The sequence below is a fragment of the Triturus cristatus genome, chromosome 3_1 (genome assembly GCF_964204655.1).
Source record: "Triturus cristatus chromosome 3_1, aTriCri1.1, whole genome shotgun sequence".
In the NCBI taxonomy this organism is placed as follows: Eukaryota; Metazoa; Chordata; class Amphibia; order Caudata; family Salamandridae; genus Triturus; species Triturus cristatus.
The window spans coordinates 816,134,387-816,150,061 of NC_140583.1; the positions used below are offsets into that span (position 1 = coordinate 816,134,387).

At 45.3% G+C, this 15,675-nt stretch overlaps 1 protein-coding gene across 1 annotated transcript in view; it reads left to right on the plus strand.

The window, feature by feature from the left end:
• The window catches only part of MCM3AP (minichromosome maintenance complex component 3 associated protein), a 693,444-nt gene that overhangs the window by 207,261 nt on the left and 470,508 nt on the right, over positions 1-15,675 (plus strand). Inside the window, exon 7 of the mRNA XM_085645158.1 lies at positions 5,231-5,370. Coding sequence (XP_085501284.1) covers positions 5,231-5,370 — 140 coding nt within the window. The remainder of the gene's footprint in view (positions 1-5,230; positions 5,371-15,675) is intronic.

Genomic DNA, 15,675 nt, shown 5'->3' on the forward strand with positions numbered 1-15,675 from the left:
TTCACGGTGGGCCAGGAGCATTTTCGGTTCACCGTGCTCCCCTTCGGCCTCACCAGTGCCCCTCGGGTGTTCACGAAAGTGATGGCGGTGGTCGCAGCTCATCTGCGCAGATCAGGGGTTCCAGTCTTCCCCTATCTCGACGACTGGTTGTTGAAGGCGGGCTCGCCCCAGGCAGTCGTCTCCCACCTCCAGACTACGGCGGATCTCCTGCATTTGCTGGGGTTTTCCATCAACGTGCCGAAGTCACACCTGAGTCCCTCTCAGAAGCTCCTCTTCATCGGAGCGGTTCTCGATTCGGCGCAGTTCCGGGTCTATCCGCCGGAACAGCGGGTCCGGGATATTCAGGCCCTGATTCCCATCTTTCGGCCTCTATCCTGGGTTTCGGTCAGGCTAGTGTTGCGGCTTCTGGTGCTGATAGCCTCCTGCATCCTACTAGTGCATCACGCCAGGCGGCACATGCGGGCTCTGCAGTGGGACCTGAAGTTTCAGTGGGCCCAGCATCACGGCAACCTGTCCGACCATGTCTTGATCTCGGAGGGCACTGCACAGCAGTTGCAGTGGTGGCTCACGGACCGCGATTGGGTCACGGGCAAGAGCCTCTCCCTTCCCCAACCGGAGCATGTCATAGTGACGGATGCGTCCCTCCTGGGATGGGGTGGCCATATGGGAGAGGCGGAGATCAGAGGCCTCTGGTCTCCGGCGGAGTCTCGCCTCCACATCAACCTGTTGGAGTTGAGGGCGATCCGACTTGCACTGAAAGCCTTCCTTCCCTCTGTCAGGGGAAGTGTCGTGCAGGTGTTCACAGACAACACCACCGCCATGTGGTATTGCAACAAACAGGGCGGGGTGGGGTCGTGGACCCTTTATCAGGAGGCTCTGCGCCTCTGGACGTGGCTGGAACACCAGGGCGTCACCCTAGTGGTTCAACATCTGGCGGGCTCTCTGAACGCCAGAGCAGACGAACTCAGCCGCCGGTGCATGATGGATCTCAAATGGCGTCTGAACTCCGAAGTGGTGCAAGGTCTCTTTCAGCAGTGGGGAGAGCCTTGGTTAGATCTATTCGCCACCGAAGAGAACGCGCAATGTCAGCAGTTCTGCACGTTGGAATTTCCAAGGCGGCACTCGCTCGGCGACGCTTTTCGTCACGAGTGGAGTTGCGGTCTGTTGTACGCCTTTCCGCCTATACCACTTCTGCCCAGAGTGCTGAAGAAGATCAGGCACGACCGGGCCCAAGTCATCTTGGTGGCTCCGGATTGGGCACGAAGGTACTGGTATCCCGAGCTACTCAGTATGTTGACCGATCCTCCGATACGTCTGCTCCTTCGGGAGGATCTTCTGTCGCAGCAGCAGGGGATGGTCCTCCACCCGAACCTGTCCAGCCTCCACCTCCATGCGTGGAGATTGAGCGGCGGCAGTTGATGCCATTTGACTTGCCTCCTGAAGTCTGTGATATCATTCTGGCAGCCAGGCGTCCCTCCACAAAAACGGTATATGCCTGCCGGTGGAACAAATTTGTGGCATGGTGCACAGCAAAGGCTGTGGATCCCCTTTCCACCCCTCTTTCTGAGGTTCTCTCCTCTTTCTTCTTTCTTTGGCCCGGCAGGGCTCTGCCCTGGGCACCTTGAAAGGTTATCTTGCTGCCCTCTCTGCCTTCTTACGGCTTCCTGATCAGCCTTCTCTTTTCAAGTCCCCTGTGGTTCAACGCTTTCTTAAAGGCATTACTCATACGTTCCCTCCTGTTCCTTTCGTAATGCCTCAGTGGGACTTGAATCTTGTTCTCACATTTCTGATGTGCGCTCCCTTTGAGCCTCTTCACAATTGTCCTCTTCGTCTTCTGATGCTTAAGACTGCTTTCCTGGTAGCCATCACCATGGCTAGACGGGTGAGTGAGCTCCAGGCTCTATCGTCCAAGCCTCCTTTTCTATCTGTTCATCCGGACAAGGTTGTCCTTCGGCCTCGTCCTTCCTTTCTACCGAAAGTGGTGACCCCCTTTCATCTTGGGCAATCTGTCACCTTGCCCACCTTCTTTCCGCCTCCGCAACCTTCCAAAGAGGAAGAGAGGCTCCACCGTCTGGACCCAAAACGTGCACTCTCCTTTTATTTGGACCGCACAAAACAGTTCCGGGTGGACGACCAACTTTTCGTTGGATACGTGGGTGCTAAGAAGGGTAAAGCTGTGCACAAACGGACCATCTCCCGGTGGGTCGTTTTGTGCATTAAAATCTGTTACTCCTTGGCGAAAAAGGACCCTCCTGTTGGGCTGCGCGCCCATTCTACTCGGGCTACAGCGGCTACTACTGCTTTGGGACACGGAGTCCCTTTGCAGGACATCTGTCAGGCGGCTACGTGGGCTTCGCTACACACGTTTGCCAGGCACTATTGCCTAGACAGCCAAGTCCGGAGGGATGGCTTCTTTGGCCGTTCTGTCCTCCAGGACTTTCTGGTGTGATCTTGGTTCGCAGACCCACCACCGGGGTTGGTATTGCTTGTGTATCTATTCTAAGGTGAGGAATCTAACTAACGTGTTTCTTTCAGATGAACAAGTTACTTACCTTCGGTAACGATGTATCTGTAAGAAACATTAGTTAGTTAGATTCCTCACCGACCCACCCATCCTCCCCGTTCTGCGAACTGACATCTAGGGTTAAGGTTGTCCTTTTCAGGCCCCTAGACTTTTTTGGGACCAGTGTCGGTCTCTTGCATGGCTCTGCGTTCCTGGCGTGGAAAGCTATGTACAAGAACTGACGTCAGTGCGCGAGGGCGGCGTCTAAGTACTCAGACGATGTCATTACGACGCACGACGCCAACGACTGACGCGGAGCCGCAGACGACGCCTAGCGACGCGCAAGGGGTATTGCTGACGAAAAATCTTCCGGATCCAGTCTGATGCCTGGGGATATTCTAAGGTGAGGAATCTAACTAACTAATGTTTCTTACAGATACATCGTTACCGAAGGTAAGTAACTTGTTCAACGGGCCCATTCTAGCCGGTGCAACCGCGATGCAGTACTTTGGCTAACATAAGCAGACAAATGATTAAGATCGAAACCATCAGCATAGTTACAATACCATAGAAAATGAAAGGAGTAATCATAATAAAATGACAGTGGATGACAGCCACCTTCCTTTCGCTAGTAAACTAATATTATTATTATTATTATTACTAATAAAAGGTCTCTAGGCTTGAATGGGGAACTCCATACCGTAAAGATCAGCTTAGTGGAATCACATCACAGGATCAGCTAGACTCTGCTCCTGGGAAAGCTCTTCTTACGAATGTGTCTAAAGCATGCAGCCTGCAATATTAAAAGCACTCGACTTTCAGGTATTTGCAGCTGCGTGTGTGTTATGGCTAAATAGTGGGCCGATCAACCTGAACCCAACAACATGCACCGTCTAGCGACCCAGACTGTTTCTTTACACAATGTTCAGACCAAGGTCGCTGCTCACTGTTCGGGATGTGAACAACAGACAGTTCTCATGTGAAGCAAAGGCGAGCAAGCATTTCTCAATTAATAACATGTAACTACAGTGTCGTGTGCAAAAGCAGCAAAAGTGGCAAGATGGTTTTCTAACATCTAACTCGGTTGTGCTAACTTAGCATTGTACGTATATAAATAGCAGTCTTCACTACAGTTTTTAGCAAGTGAACGGAGAAGCTAATCTAAAGTATATTCATGTTTAACATAGATGTTTATGCAGAAAATACACACGCCAGATCTAGAGAAATATAATCGCACGCATTTGACCTCCCTAAAGGCATCGCTGAGTTGCCCCCTTCTGTCTCCCATGGCTTTGAAGAGCTCCCCATTTCCTACGAGTTAAAGAAGCCGGTAGTCACAACTGCGCATGAGGGACCCTCCTGCCAGCCTGCAGTAAGAGAAATTCATATACGAAAATAGTGCTTACAGACTAAAGAAGAGGTACTGTGTAACAACCGAAGTAAAAGAGCCAGTTCTCATGGGAGGTTACAAATGAAGACAAGGCGGTACTAAGGAGGGACCAACAAGCCTAATAACGAATCAGAAGCCAGCATTTATGAAGGACAATGACACAAGCCAATAGGCCGGGAGTGGGCAGGGCTTCAAGTACATACTCCAATACATGGCTTGCAGAGCTGCCCAGGCTCGACCTAAAAAGGGTCATCAATGCACAGCTGCATCAAGGAGATTAATAAATGAATGGCAGCCACACTGAACATCATGAAACATGCAAGTGGAAGAACAGCATAATAAAGAAGGGAGTTCTCACAAACTGAATCCGAATGCTATTCTGAAGAAAGTTTTGAATTCTCTCATAGACCGATCTAGTTATTAGACATACTTGCAATTATATGCTTGCACAAAGAGGACATTATTATCAAAGGGTATATCCCTAATGACCTCTGTGTTGCGGGGACTGTGTAGGTGTGTGAGGATCAATGATTTCAACAAGTGAAGTCTGAATCACCTTTCTTGATGGAACATTCCTGGGGAGAAGATACAGAACTGAGGGGTATCGTGAGCGGCAACAAAAAACAGGGAAGGTAGGTTGACTCAGTTCATAGCTGGTCAGTTCTAAACCTTTTTTGAAGAAATGATAAAATGTTCCCTCGCTGCAATCAACTTTTGTATTTATTAATTTCAAAGCCCTTCTGCCAGAAGTGCTTAAGATAGTAATGCAGCGGTACAATAATAGTAATACCTTGTTTGTTTTTTATTTACTACTTCATACCACACTTCTGGTTTTTCCAATGGCTGTAAATAAAAGATGTCACTTTTATTCAATTTGATGACCTCATAATGGTGGAAGACTGAGAGCATATTTTTGACGTTCAGCACAAACAGTTCAACTCACTGTGCAAGCTTATTGGCTGAATATAATCAGGGGTGGTTATTTAATGATCACATATTGATACTTGGCGCAAGTGACAAGATTGTGCGTGGATGATATGTTGCTGTTAAAAGGTGTATATAGTACATATTTACTCCCACAGGAATATGCTGAAATTTTTTTCCTTGTCCTTCGCTCCTTGATCTTATTCTGTTGCTCATCTTCTCATCTGCATGCTTTGTTATCTTGATCCTCTGTTTTTGCCTTTGCTGTTTTGTTCCTTGCCGCTCAGCTCGTATCTATGATTTTATTACTCAATCCTCTGCTCCTTGCTCATCACATCCATTGCTGGATATGTAATTCTTTTCCTTGTTCCCTTAGCTCTTGACTTATTCGTATGTTACACCTTATCTTTCAGCACGGGTAAAGCGTACAGACCTGGACCGGGCTCACATTTTTGTTGGCACTTGTCCAGATATGTGTCCTGAAAAGGAGAGGTACATGAGAGAGACCAGGAACCAACTCAGCATATATGAGATTATCCCTGGAACTGATAAGGTAATTACATCAAGAAACCACAATCTGTGGACAGCAGAAACACCATAGGGATGCTCCAATTTTCTGTCACTAGCCATCTTCACTCTATCATACTCCACACAAACAGCAATATCTATAAAATAATAATCTTAATTGCATGACCACTCCAAACCGTATGTAATATAACTTGGACGGAGCTCATCTCCGCTTGTATAGATATTGCCAAAATTAAGATTCAATCATCGAGAGGTGCGACTTCTGCAGATACTGAACAGTAGATCTAGTGTCTCAATAAAGAGCACATACATAACTAATGGTGAGATGTTTATAGTAGAATATAAGAGTTTGTGATGAGATTATTTGTCGCCATCAAAATAAAAGATAGAAGGGCAAGCACACATAATTATCAAATGTTTTGATATCCTCTGTATTTAGTTAAGAAACATAAGAGTGATATAACCGGCTATGATAACCCGAACATGATTAACTCCGGGCTTACCTCTATGTTGACACCTACGGAGCGTGAAATGGTCTGAACCACTGCTGACCCGAATCCTCCCAATTTTGAACAATTGGCAAACATGTGCACATCATCAGCATCTCCACTGCCACATTGCTTGCACTTTGAATCTGTGCCTCCTTTTATCTTTCCCAGCCTTTATGGGGTCCAATAGATTCTATGTAAAGTAAAAAAGTGATCTTCCTTTAAAGCAGTAGGTTTAACCACCAAGTAAAGTGTTGCACAAGATACTTGCCAGAAATCTGCCAGCTCCGCTTCCGGCAAGCATCCATCCCATACACTGTGTGGTGATTGCATTTCCGCCAGTTATGCATCCAGGAGAAATTGATACCAAAGTGCCACCTCTTTTTTCCTTGCTGTTGTGATCTCAAGTCCCAGTTCCATTGGGTTCGAGACTCTATCTAACCCATTGTGACTCTTGAGCCAGGAATTGATCTGGTAGATTTTAAATCTGGATATTGCCCCCTTTGTCTTGTCATACCAGAATCTCCAAGTTAGTTTTTGTCAGTCATCTAACAGTTGCCCCCACTGCCTAACATCTGGCTTATTCAGTGGTCTTGCTAGGCTATTTGATAGACGTTCCGGTGTAATAGGGGAATCCCATATGGGAGACAGTCTGCTGTAATAAGGTACACCTAGGATCGATCTTATCTCAAACCAAGTCCTTGCCGCTGACTGGAGGCATTTTAATCTGACGTTTTAGAAGATTTTGGTGCCCCATATTTATAGGAAAAGCCCTCCTCAGGCATACCCACTAGCATGGATTTAAACATGACCCCTATTAAAGATTCATCGGGTCTTTGTAAAAGCATTCTATTGTTTTTAAGTTGAAACGCCCAACAATAGATCTGAAGATCGGGAAGGCCCAGGCCTCCCAAACCAGCTTTCCATCTCAACTTTTTCCATGAGAGGCGTATTCCTCTACTAGCCCATATGAAAGAGAAAATCTTCCCCTGCAGCTTCAGAAGTGTTTTTGTTTTGAAGTGCAACGGAATATTATCAAAGAGGAAGGTGAGTTTTGGCAACATGGACATTTTCACCAAATTAATCCGGCCGTAGATTGTAAGTGGGAGGTTCTGCTATCTTTTTAATAATACATCTATCTCCTTTCCTATTATATCCAAATTAACAGCCGCTACCTTCCCAAGGTCTTTAATTATTTTAGTCCCCAGATACCTAAATTCCTCCAAGCATTTTATTTCTCCACTGTCTTGGCTCCTTATCATTACTTCTGTTTTTTCTTCATTTGCCGCATATCCCGCCAGTTTCCCAAATTCCCTCACTTCCGCCATAAGATGTGGTAGAGTTCATAATGTGTCCGAGGTATAAACCATAAGGTCAAAAGCATAAAGCGAGATCTTCCTAGAGTATGCCACGATTTTAAAGGATTTAATCTCTTCATTTAACCTCAAACTTTGAGCGAAAGGCTCTATGTATAGATCAAACAATACAGGAGACAAAGGACAGCCCTGTCTTGTACCTCTCTCGATTCGTACTGGGGGAGACAAACTATCATTAACTAGAATCTTTGCTGTTGGAACTCTGACACTATTTATAAAATCTACAATCATATTTTCGCCCACACCAAAATATACTAATGTTGTCTTAAAAACCTCCAATTGACACAATCAAATGCTTTTGCAGCATCTAATGTGATAATTGCGAGGGGGGCGTTATGGCTAAATCTGTGGAGCCTATTAAGGAGTTATTAAGCTCATTTATATATCTCCCAGGGAGAAAACCTTTTTGATCTTGATGAATCGGCAGCCCCACAACCTTATTCAAACGTGCAACAAGAACCCCAGAGAAGATCTTATAGTCATTATTGAGTGATGATATTGCACGAAATGATTCGCAATGTGTCAGGTTCTTGGCTGGCTTCAAGATTGAGAAAATTACTGCTTCGTTCCATGTCAATGGGATAGGGCCCCCTTCTCTCAGAATAGAATTGAATAATTTGACCCACACAGGGAAAATCCCCTCCTGAAGTACCGAATACATTTCACTCGGAATCCCGTTTTTTTGCTTTTTCAGTTTGTCCAGGATTTCACTACCATCTATTTCTCGTCCTATGTAGAGGGCTTGGGCTTCTGTAAGTTTATGGAGCTGCTTACTTAAGAGCCAACCTTGTATTTCTTGCTCGGTTACCTCTAGGTCTTCTGTATATAGCTCCTGAAAGAAGTTAGTAAACGCAACTCAGATTTTTTCGGTCTCCTCGACTATGTGCCGGACTCCTCTTCTAGAATCTTCCCTATAACATTTTTGACTTCTGTCTAACCTAGATTTCCAAGCCAGGAGCTTTCCCCAGCATTCCCCTTGCATTATATCTCTAGATCTGCTCACCTCCCACTGTTGAGTTACTTTCTCCTCCAATTTGGTTCGAGACGTCAACCGTAAACCTTAAATTTTATCTACCCACTCCTTTCTTTCTCTTTCCAAGCCTTTGTTATTTTTTAATAGGTTTTCCATTTTGCCTAGCTCCTCCTCAATTTTATTAAGGTGTTTTTTCTGTTCCCTGACCCAGTATACCTTTAGATTTTTAACAATACCTCTTAAGCATGCCTTATAGGAATCCCATACCGTGTGCACGGGGGCTGACCCCAGGTTCCATGAGAAGAAATCCAGTGTTACTACGCACCTTCTCTATTATCTCGGACTGTAGCATAATCCTTCTATTCATCGTCCACCTACCGATTGTATGGATGTCCCTTCCTCTTTTCGATTTTTAATAACAATGCTCCATGATCCGAACTCTGAATGGGCAAATGGTTTATCCCGGCTACTAACTCCACTTCTTTTTTTATCCATAAAAAGATAATCTTTTCTTGAAAAGGGCCCGTTCTTCTTACTATGGAAGGAGTAACCCCTGCGTTTACCCTCAACTCTGGGAAGACGTCACACCGATTAAAATTCTCCATCATATCTAGTAAGTATGCCCTCATCTTAGGGGAGGTAATTTGAGTCCTAGCTGACGACCTATCGAGATCATTATTCAATAGGACATTAAAATCTCCACCCAGAATAATGGGGGATTGAAAATCAACCAGGTTCGTGAAAAGCACGGCGTTGCATCATCTATATTTCTAGGAATATGTGCTAGGAGCTATTTTAATCTTGGCAATTATCCAATGCCCACCCTCATCTGCTCTGTATCTAAGGAGCTCAATCCCTGAATTTGCCTATATTATTATTACTATCCGTTTAGTACAGTGAGCTCGATCAGTAGATACCCACTTTCCAATCCATCTTTGTTTAGAAAAAAATTCCCTACATTCTTGTCTCAGAAGATGAGTCTCCTGAAGCATAATTATTTCAGCATTCTGATCTTTTAAATATTGCTATATAATTCTCTGCCTTCTTTTAACCCGCAGCCCATTCACATTCCAACAAAGAATCGTCGGGTCTTTCTTACTCGTGCTTCTTCAACTTCCTCATTTGATATCCCTGAGGGCCTTGTTTTTGATCATTTATAACAGGCACTCCTTTACTGACTTGAGGACAAAGCATTGAAGAAAAAAAATTCCCTATGCTCCCCACCATTGGTGCACCCTCCTGTGGAAACCCTCCCTGAAAAATATATTTTGTAGGCATCTCTGCTGCCTATTAAGCATATGCTGAAGGGGGACCATGTTACCTATATTACCATCACCTCTTCCTGCCACCTGTCTTCTATTTATTACTTTTATTCCCTAGTTTTACTTCTTGGATAAATTTGTCCACCTCATCCGGGTCTAATCAATTGTACGGATGCTCCCACTTTCTTTAACTCATCCATTTTGGTACCCAGTTCCCACTGTCTATCGGCTGTCTCCTTTGAGATATCCGACCTAAACCTGTAGGAAGCACCCATTGCTTGTAGTGATTTTTCTCTTCACTCTAACCCCAAGATTTTTTCTTTTACTGAGTAAGAGAGAAAGTTTATCAGGGTCTTGCGTGTTTTTTTTTCCGACCTGGATGTAGTTTGAAAGGGTCTCTGTGCACTTGCTGAGTTTCTGGTTCTAAATTTAACGGAGTGACTTCCTGTGGAAACTAACTGTTCAGGATGTTTATCACAAATGCTTTTATATCTGTTCCTTTCAACCCCTCAGCCACACCCAGGATTCTGATATTATTTCTCCTGGCATTATTTTCCAGCCTTTCGAGTCTTTCCGATAGTACTCTCTCTCTTTGTTTTAACCGCTCCACCTCGTGTGTGTTTGTTTGGGCTTTAGCCTGTAAGTCTTGGAAACCCAGCTCCAGTTCTTGTGTTCGTATAGCGAGGCCTTCTATCTTTCCTTCCAGGCTCAAGCAGGTTCCCTGGATCTCTTTCTGATTTGCCTCTGAAATATCGAAGCGCTCTTTAATTTAGAGAAAAAGACGACACAACATCTCCTGCAATGCATTTTTACTATCTGAGCTACTAGTGCTTTTACCTACTCCCTTTGGGGTAGATAGTCCATCAACCCCTAGGTATTGTACTGGAGCATCATCTCCTTCGCCACTGACCTCAGAGGGTAACTACTCCACATTCAGGGACGAGAATCTATTTTGCTTTGTAACTATTGAAAGAACTGGTGAAATATCAGGCTCGCTGTTAGGAGTAGTCTTCGTGTTAGGCTTCTTCGCTCTATTCTCCAAACATTCCTGCCCAGGGGTATTTTATTTTTACCATCCATGCTCTCTATACTACCCTCCTCACTTCCTGCGTCGGTCCTAAGCTCAAAATAAGATCCAAGGGGCATATGTATCAAATTCTCTATTTGCGATTCTCAAATAGCGATTTTTTGAGAATCGCTATTTGGGAATCGCAAACGACATGTAAGTAAAAATTCGCAAATTGTTAGCGATTCTTTGGCATTCCTTAATTCGATTAGCAAATTGCGAATCGCAATTAAGGAATACCTTCCCATTCATTTCTATGGGCCAGGAGGCCCATAGGAATGAATGGGAAGACATTCTCAATTAGCGATTCGCAATTAGAGAATCGCAAATTGAGAATAATTTCAAGGGTGCAAGGGTGTCATGAGCATGTGTGCGCATGTGGCGCACATACATGCCAAAAAGTGCATCTTTCAAGGAAATCGCACATTACCACCAACTTGAAGTTGGTGGTAATTTGCGGTTTCTTAAGGAGAAATCGCACAACTTGGGTGCTTGTTACATCGCATTTAAGGAATCGCAATTTGCAATTCCTTAAATGCAATTGCAAAATAGAGAATCGCAAATTTGCGATTCTCTAATTTGGGATGATACATCCCAAAAGGCCTTTTCCCGTTTGCAAACAGGCCGATTCTGAGAATCGGCCCGTTTGCGAACGGGAAAAGGGTTTGATACATATGCCGCTAAGTGAGGGAGTGATTTTCTGAAAATATTTGGCTCCGGCTACTTGTATCCCTCGTATTCGCCAATTTGGTAGTGATCCTTTAAGGAGCACCTTGTTAAGACCAGTATTTGTTCTAATTTTCCTCCGACTGGCGTGTAGTCTTACTGTAGGTTGTGAGGGAGTTTTTTCAGCCCCTCCGCCCTCCTCCAATACCCAAGGGGAGCAAATACGTGATCTCAGTGTGTAGCGTCTATCCGAACGGGACTGAGATCTATCTGTATTCTCAGGGCTGATTTTCTGGTATCCACCTTGCCTCTCCTGTTGTAGTTCAACCCTTAGGCCACTATGTCCATTTGCCTCCATCCACCCAGCACTATTACTTTCCTTGTCATAATTCAACTGTTTACCCACGGTCAATTGCAGGTCACCTACCGCTTTTCCCTTGTTTTGCTGTCCAGCCAGTGTTACAGAATCCCTTTCAGGGCACAAGCTGCTTGTGCTGACTCTGCCAGCTATGTTCTCCTCGTTTCCACACTGCTGAGCCAAGCGAAGCGCCCGCAGCGCTTCTGCCGCCGCAACCCAGGGTGGAGACCCCAGCGCCACCATTCACCACTGGACCCCAGATCCCTCCAGAGCCCCCAGCTGGTGAGTACAATTACGCTGCTACACGGCTCCCCCTTGCTAGGCTCCCAACGGGCGCCTCAGCCGGCCGCCAAGTTTCCCCAGTGCCACCTGCTAGGCTCCTGACCAGTGTCTCAGCCGTCCGCCATGTTTCCCCAATGCCGGGATATCCCAGCAGGTTAAAGATAAGTTCGTTTTGCAAGGGAACTGCCATTATTTGATTTTTTGTATTTAATACTACTGGCATGAAGAGAAATCTGTAAACTTTGGGCTCAATCAGAGCCCCCTCTTGGCAGGGAATTCTGTAAGTTTTTTCAAGGAAATGGATAAAAGTAGTCTCAGGTTTTGCAATTTGTTAAATATGGAAAATCTCTCTGTCCAATGATTACACCCACTCATTTCAGTAACTGGGAGGGCGGTGCAAATTTCGAAATAACCCAGTACTTCTGATTGACCGGCAGCCGATTATGGGCATTCACGAAGGGCGTATCTATTTGTACTAATCGGTGGTGACATGAGGACAAAAAACAAAAAAAAGTGATGTAACCGGTTATGGAATAGATAACTTAGTATAGTGAAGTAGTCCGATTTGGGTGGATTAAAGTTTGGGCTATTAAAGAAAAGCTAAACAGTAGTGTGCAAAATAGAATCTTAAAGTCTGATATTTTGTTTTACTGTTTTATTCTTGGAAATATCATCAGAGATGTGTCAAACAGAAGGTAGTTGCACACATTTTTAAGCAGATAGACAATTGACACTTGCCTGATCTGTGTCGGTAATATCATCCAGTCTGATTTTTGCATCCAAATGTTGAATTGCACCAATAATGTTTTCATGTCAACTACCAACCACAGGTTAGGATCTTTGCTCAGCAGGAAGAAATGATGTAGAGCAGTTGTTAAAAAGAAACAAAACAACTGCCTCAAACTGAAAGATATAATATAGAACTGTACTATCCAACTAAACCTATGCCCCCATGAGTGGTGGAAATTCATATTCATCAAGATCGGTCTTGAGGTAATGTCCCAGGGTTCTCTTTCTAATTGTAGTGTGAAAACCAGATATGTAGACCTGCTGTTGCACCAGGTGGAAAAATGCAAAGATTATTTTTTTCAGAGAGACCGTCTGGAAATGCTAGCATCTGGCTCCGTTTTCTTGGTGTTGTAACTGTAGAATATCGGTAGTCATATAGATATGAATTTGTTAATGAATGTAGTCTGATTTTGTTACCCAGTTGTACAGTACTGTTCAGAAACCTTTTGATTCTGGATGTCTGCAGTTTAAAAAAGTTTCTTCACCTACAGAAGTTCATGATGCTGTTTTCAGGAAGCCAGAGGAGGGCCACCATGAAGTGAGCCGTGACCACTGCTGCACTGAACAGGTCATCACCCATGTGCAGTGAGGAATTGATCACCCTGTATGCAAGGAGGGGCCGCTGTAAAGAGAATGCCGTACTGAGTGGGCTATAGCCTATGTGCGGTGGATCATGCAGGCAAGCCATTATATCAGCAATGAAGCCCACCAACATGATGCTCAATGTTAAGTTTACGAAAATTGTTTTCCAAACTGCAAAAAACCTTAACTCCGTAGGTTTGCAGGAACCATCACCACAATCTTTAAATGCATGACCGATCTGGGACCCCCGCGTTCCCTATCAAACCTCAAGACGCTTACTGGTGGAGCCTTTGCATGTTCTACTGAAATCTAGGGGTGGGTTTTACACTCATTAACAAGGTCATTATGTTTTTAAACATACCTTAGCTGCTTCTTGCTATAAAATAAATAAATATATATATATATATATATATACATATACACACATATATATATATATTACCTACTGTAGGTAGTTATAGTTAGAACCTATTTTCCATAGGAAAAGCATTTTTTGTTTTCCCAATAAGTTTGGCGTCCTGTGAGGAATCATCGCGAAATTTTCAAAACTAGTGGGGCGCTCCTGTCAGCTCCTGGTTTGAAAGTTTCAGGGTGATTTGCCAAGCGGGGTCCGAGATAAAAGGGGGGGCCCAAAACATGTTTTCTCCATGTTATTTTCCATAGGAAACTTTAGACACGGCTACAGCCCGAACTGCTGAACGCAATTATACCAAATTTTGCTAAAAGGTATCCCTTAGTTCAGAAAGAGCCCTTTTTGTTAAATGGTGTAAATCCGTTCAGTAGTTCATGAGAAATTACAAATATAGAGGTCGGAAAATCAATTTCCCTTAGGAAACTTTAGACACGGCTACAGCCCGAACTGCTGAACGGAATTACACCAAATTTGCCAAAACGGTAGTGCTTGGTTCAGAAAGTGTCCTTTTTTTAAAATGGTGGAAATCCGTTCAGTAGTTTTTGAGATATTAAAGGAAAATATCTTTATATATCTGGGCGGGACCTAACTACACAAGAACAAGCTTGGTTCTAATTGGCTGCCAACACTTCAATCCAGGAAGTGTTGGCAGCCATCTTGGTGCAATGCTTTTTAGGTCTCGCCTACTGACGCAGCGCTGTTCACTACACAAACACCACTGCACTACCCTAAATCCTAAAACACTACCCCCTGCACGACCCCCTACACTGCCCGAACACCACTGCACTGCCCTAAACCCTAAAACACCACCCCTGCACGACGCCCTACACTGCCCGAACACCTCTGCACTGCCCTAAACCCTAAAACACCACCCCCAGCACGACCCCCTACACTATCCAAAGACCACTGCACTACCCTAAAACACCACCCCCTGCATGAGCCCCTACCCTGCCCGAATACCACTGCACTGCCCTAAACCACCCCCCCTGCACAACCCCCTACACTGCCCGAACACGACTGCACTGCCCTAAACCCAAAAACGCCACCCCCCTGCATGACCCCCTACACTGCCCGAACACCACTGCTCTGTATACCCTAAAACGCCACCCCCAGCACGACCCCCTACACTGCCCGAACACCACTGCTCTGCCCTAAAACGCCAACCACAGCAGGACTCCCTACTCAACCCGAATAGCATTGCTTTGCTATAAACCCTAAGACACCAGCCCCGGCACGACCCCCTACACTACCCGAACACCACTGCACTGCCCTAAACCCTAAAACACTACTCCAGCACGACCCCCTACACTACCCAAACACCACTGCACTGCCCTAAACCCTAAAACACTACCCCAGCACGACCCCCTACACTACCCAAAGACCACTGCACTACCCTAAACCCTAAAACATGACCCCCTACACTACACAATCACCACTGCACTACCCTAAACCCTAAAAATCTACCGCCAGTACGACCCAAAGACCACTGCACTACCCTAAAACACTACCCCAGCTGACCACCTACACTACCCAAACACCACTGCACTACCCTAAAACACTACCCGCAGCACGACCCCCAAGACTACCCAAAAAACACTGCACTACCCTAAACCCTAAAACACTACCCTCCCATGACCCCCTGCACTACCCAAACACCACTGCACCACTAAACCCTAAAACACTACCCACAGCACGACCCCTACACTACCCAAACACCACTGCACTACCCTGAAACACTACCCCCTACACTACCCAAACACCGCTGCACTACCCTAAACCCTAAAACACTACCCAAATACCACTGCACTACCCTAAACCCTAAAACACAACCCCCAGCGGTACCCCTCACACTACCCAAACACCACTGCACTACCCTAAACCCCTACCCCCAGCACGACCCCTACACTACCCAAACACCACTGCATTACCCTAAACCCTAAAACACTCCCCCCAGCACGACTCCCTACACTACCCAAACACCACTGCACTACCCTAAACCCTAAAACACTACCCCCAGCACGACCCCCTACACTACCCAAACACCACTGCACTACCCTAAACCCTAAAACACTACCC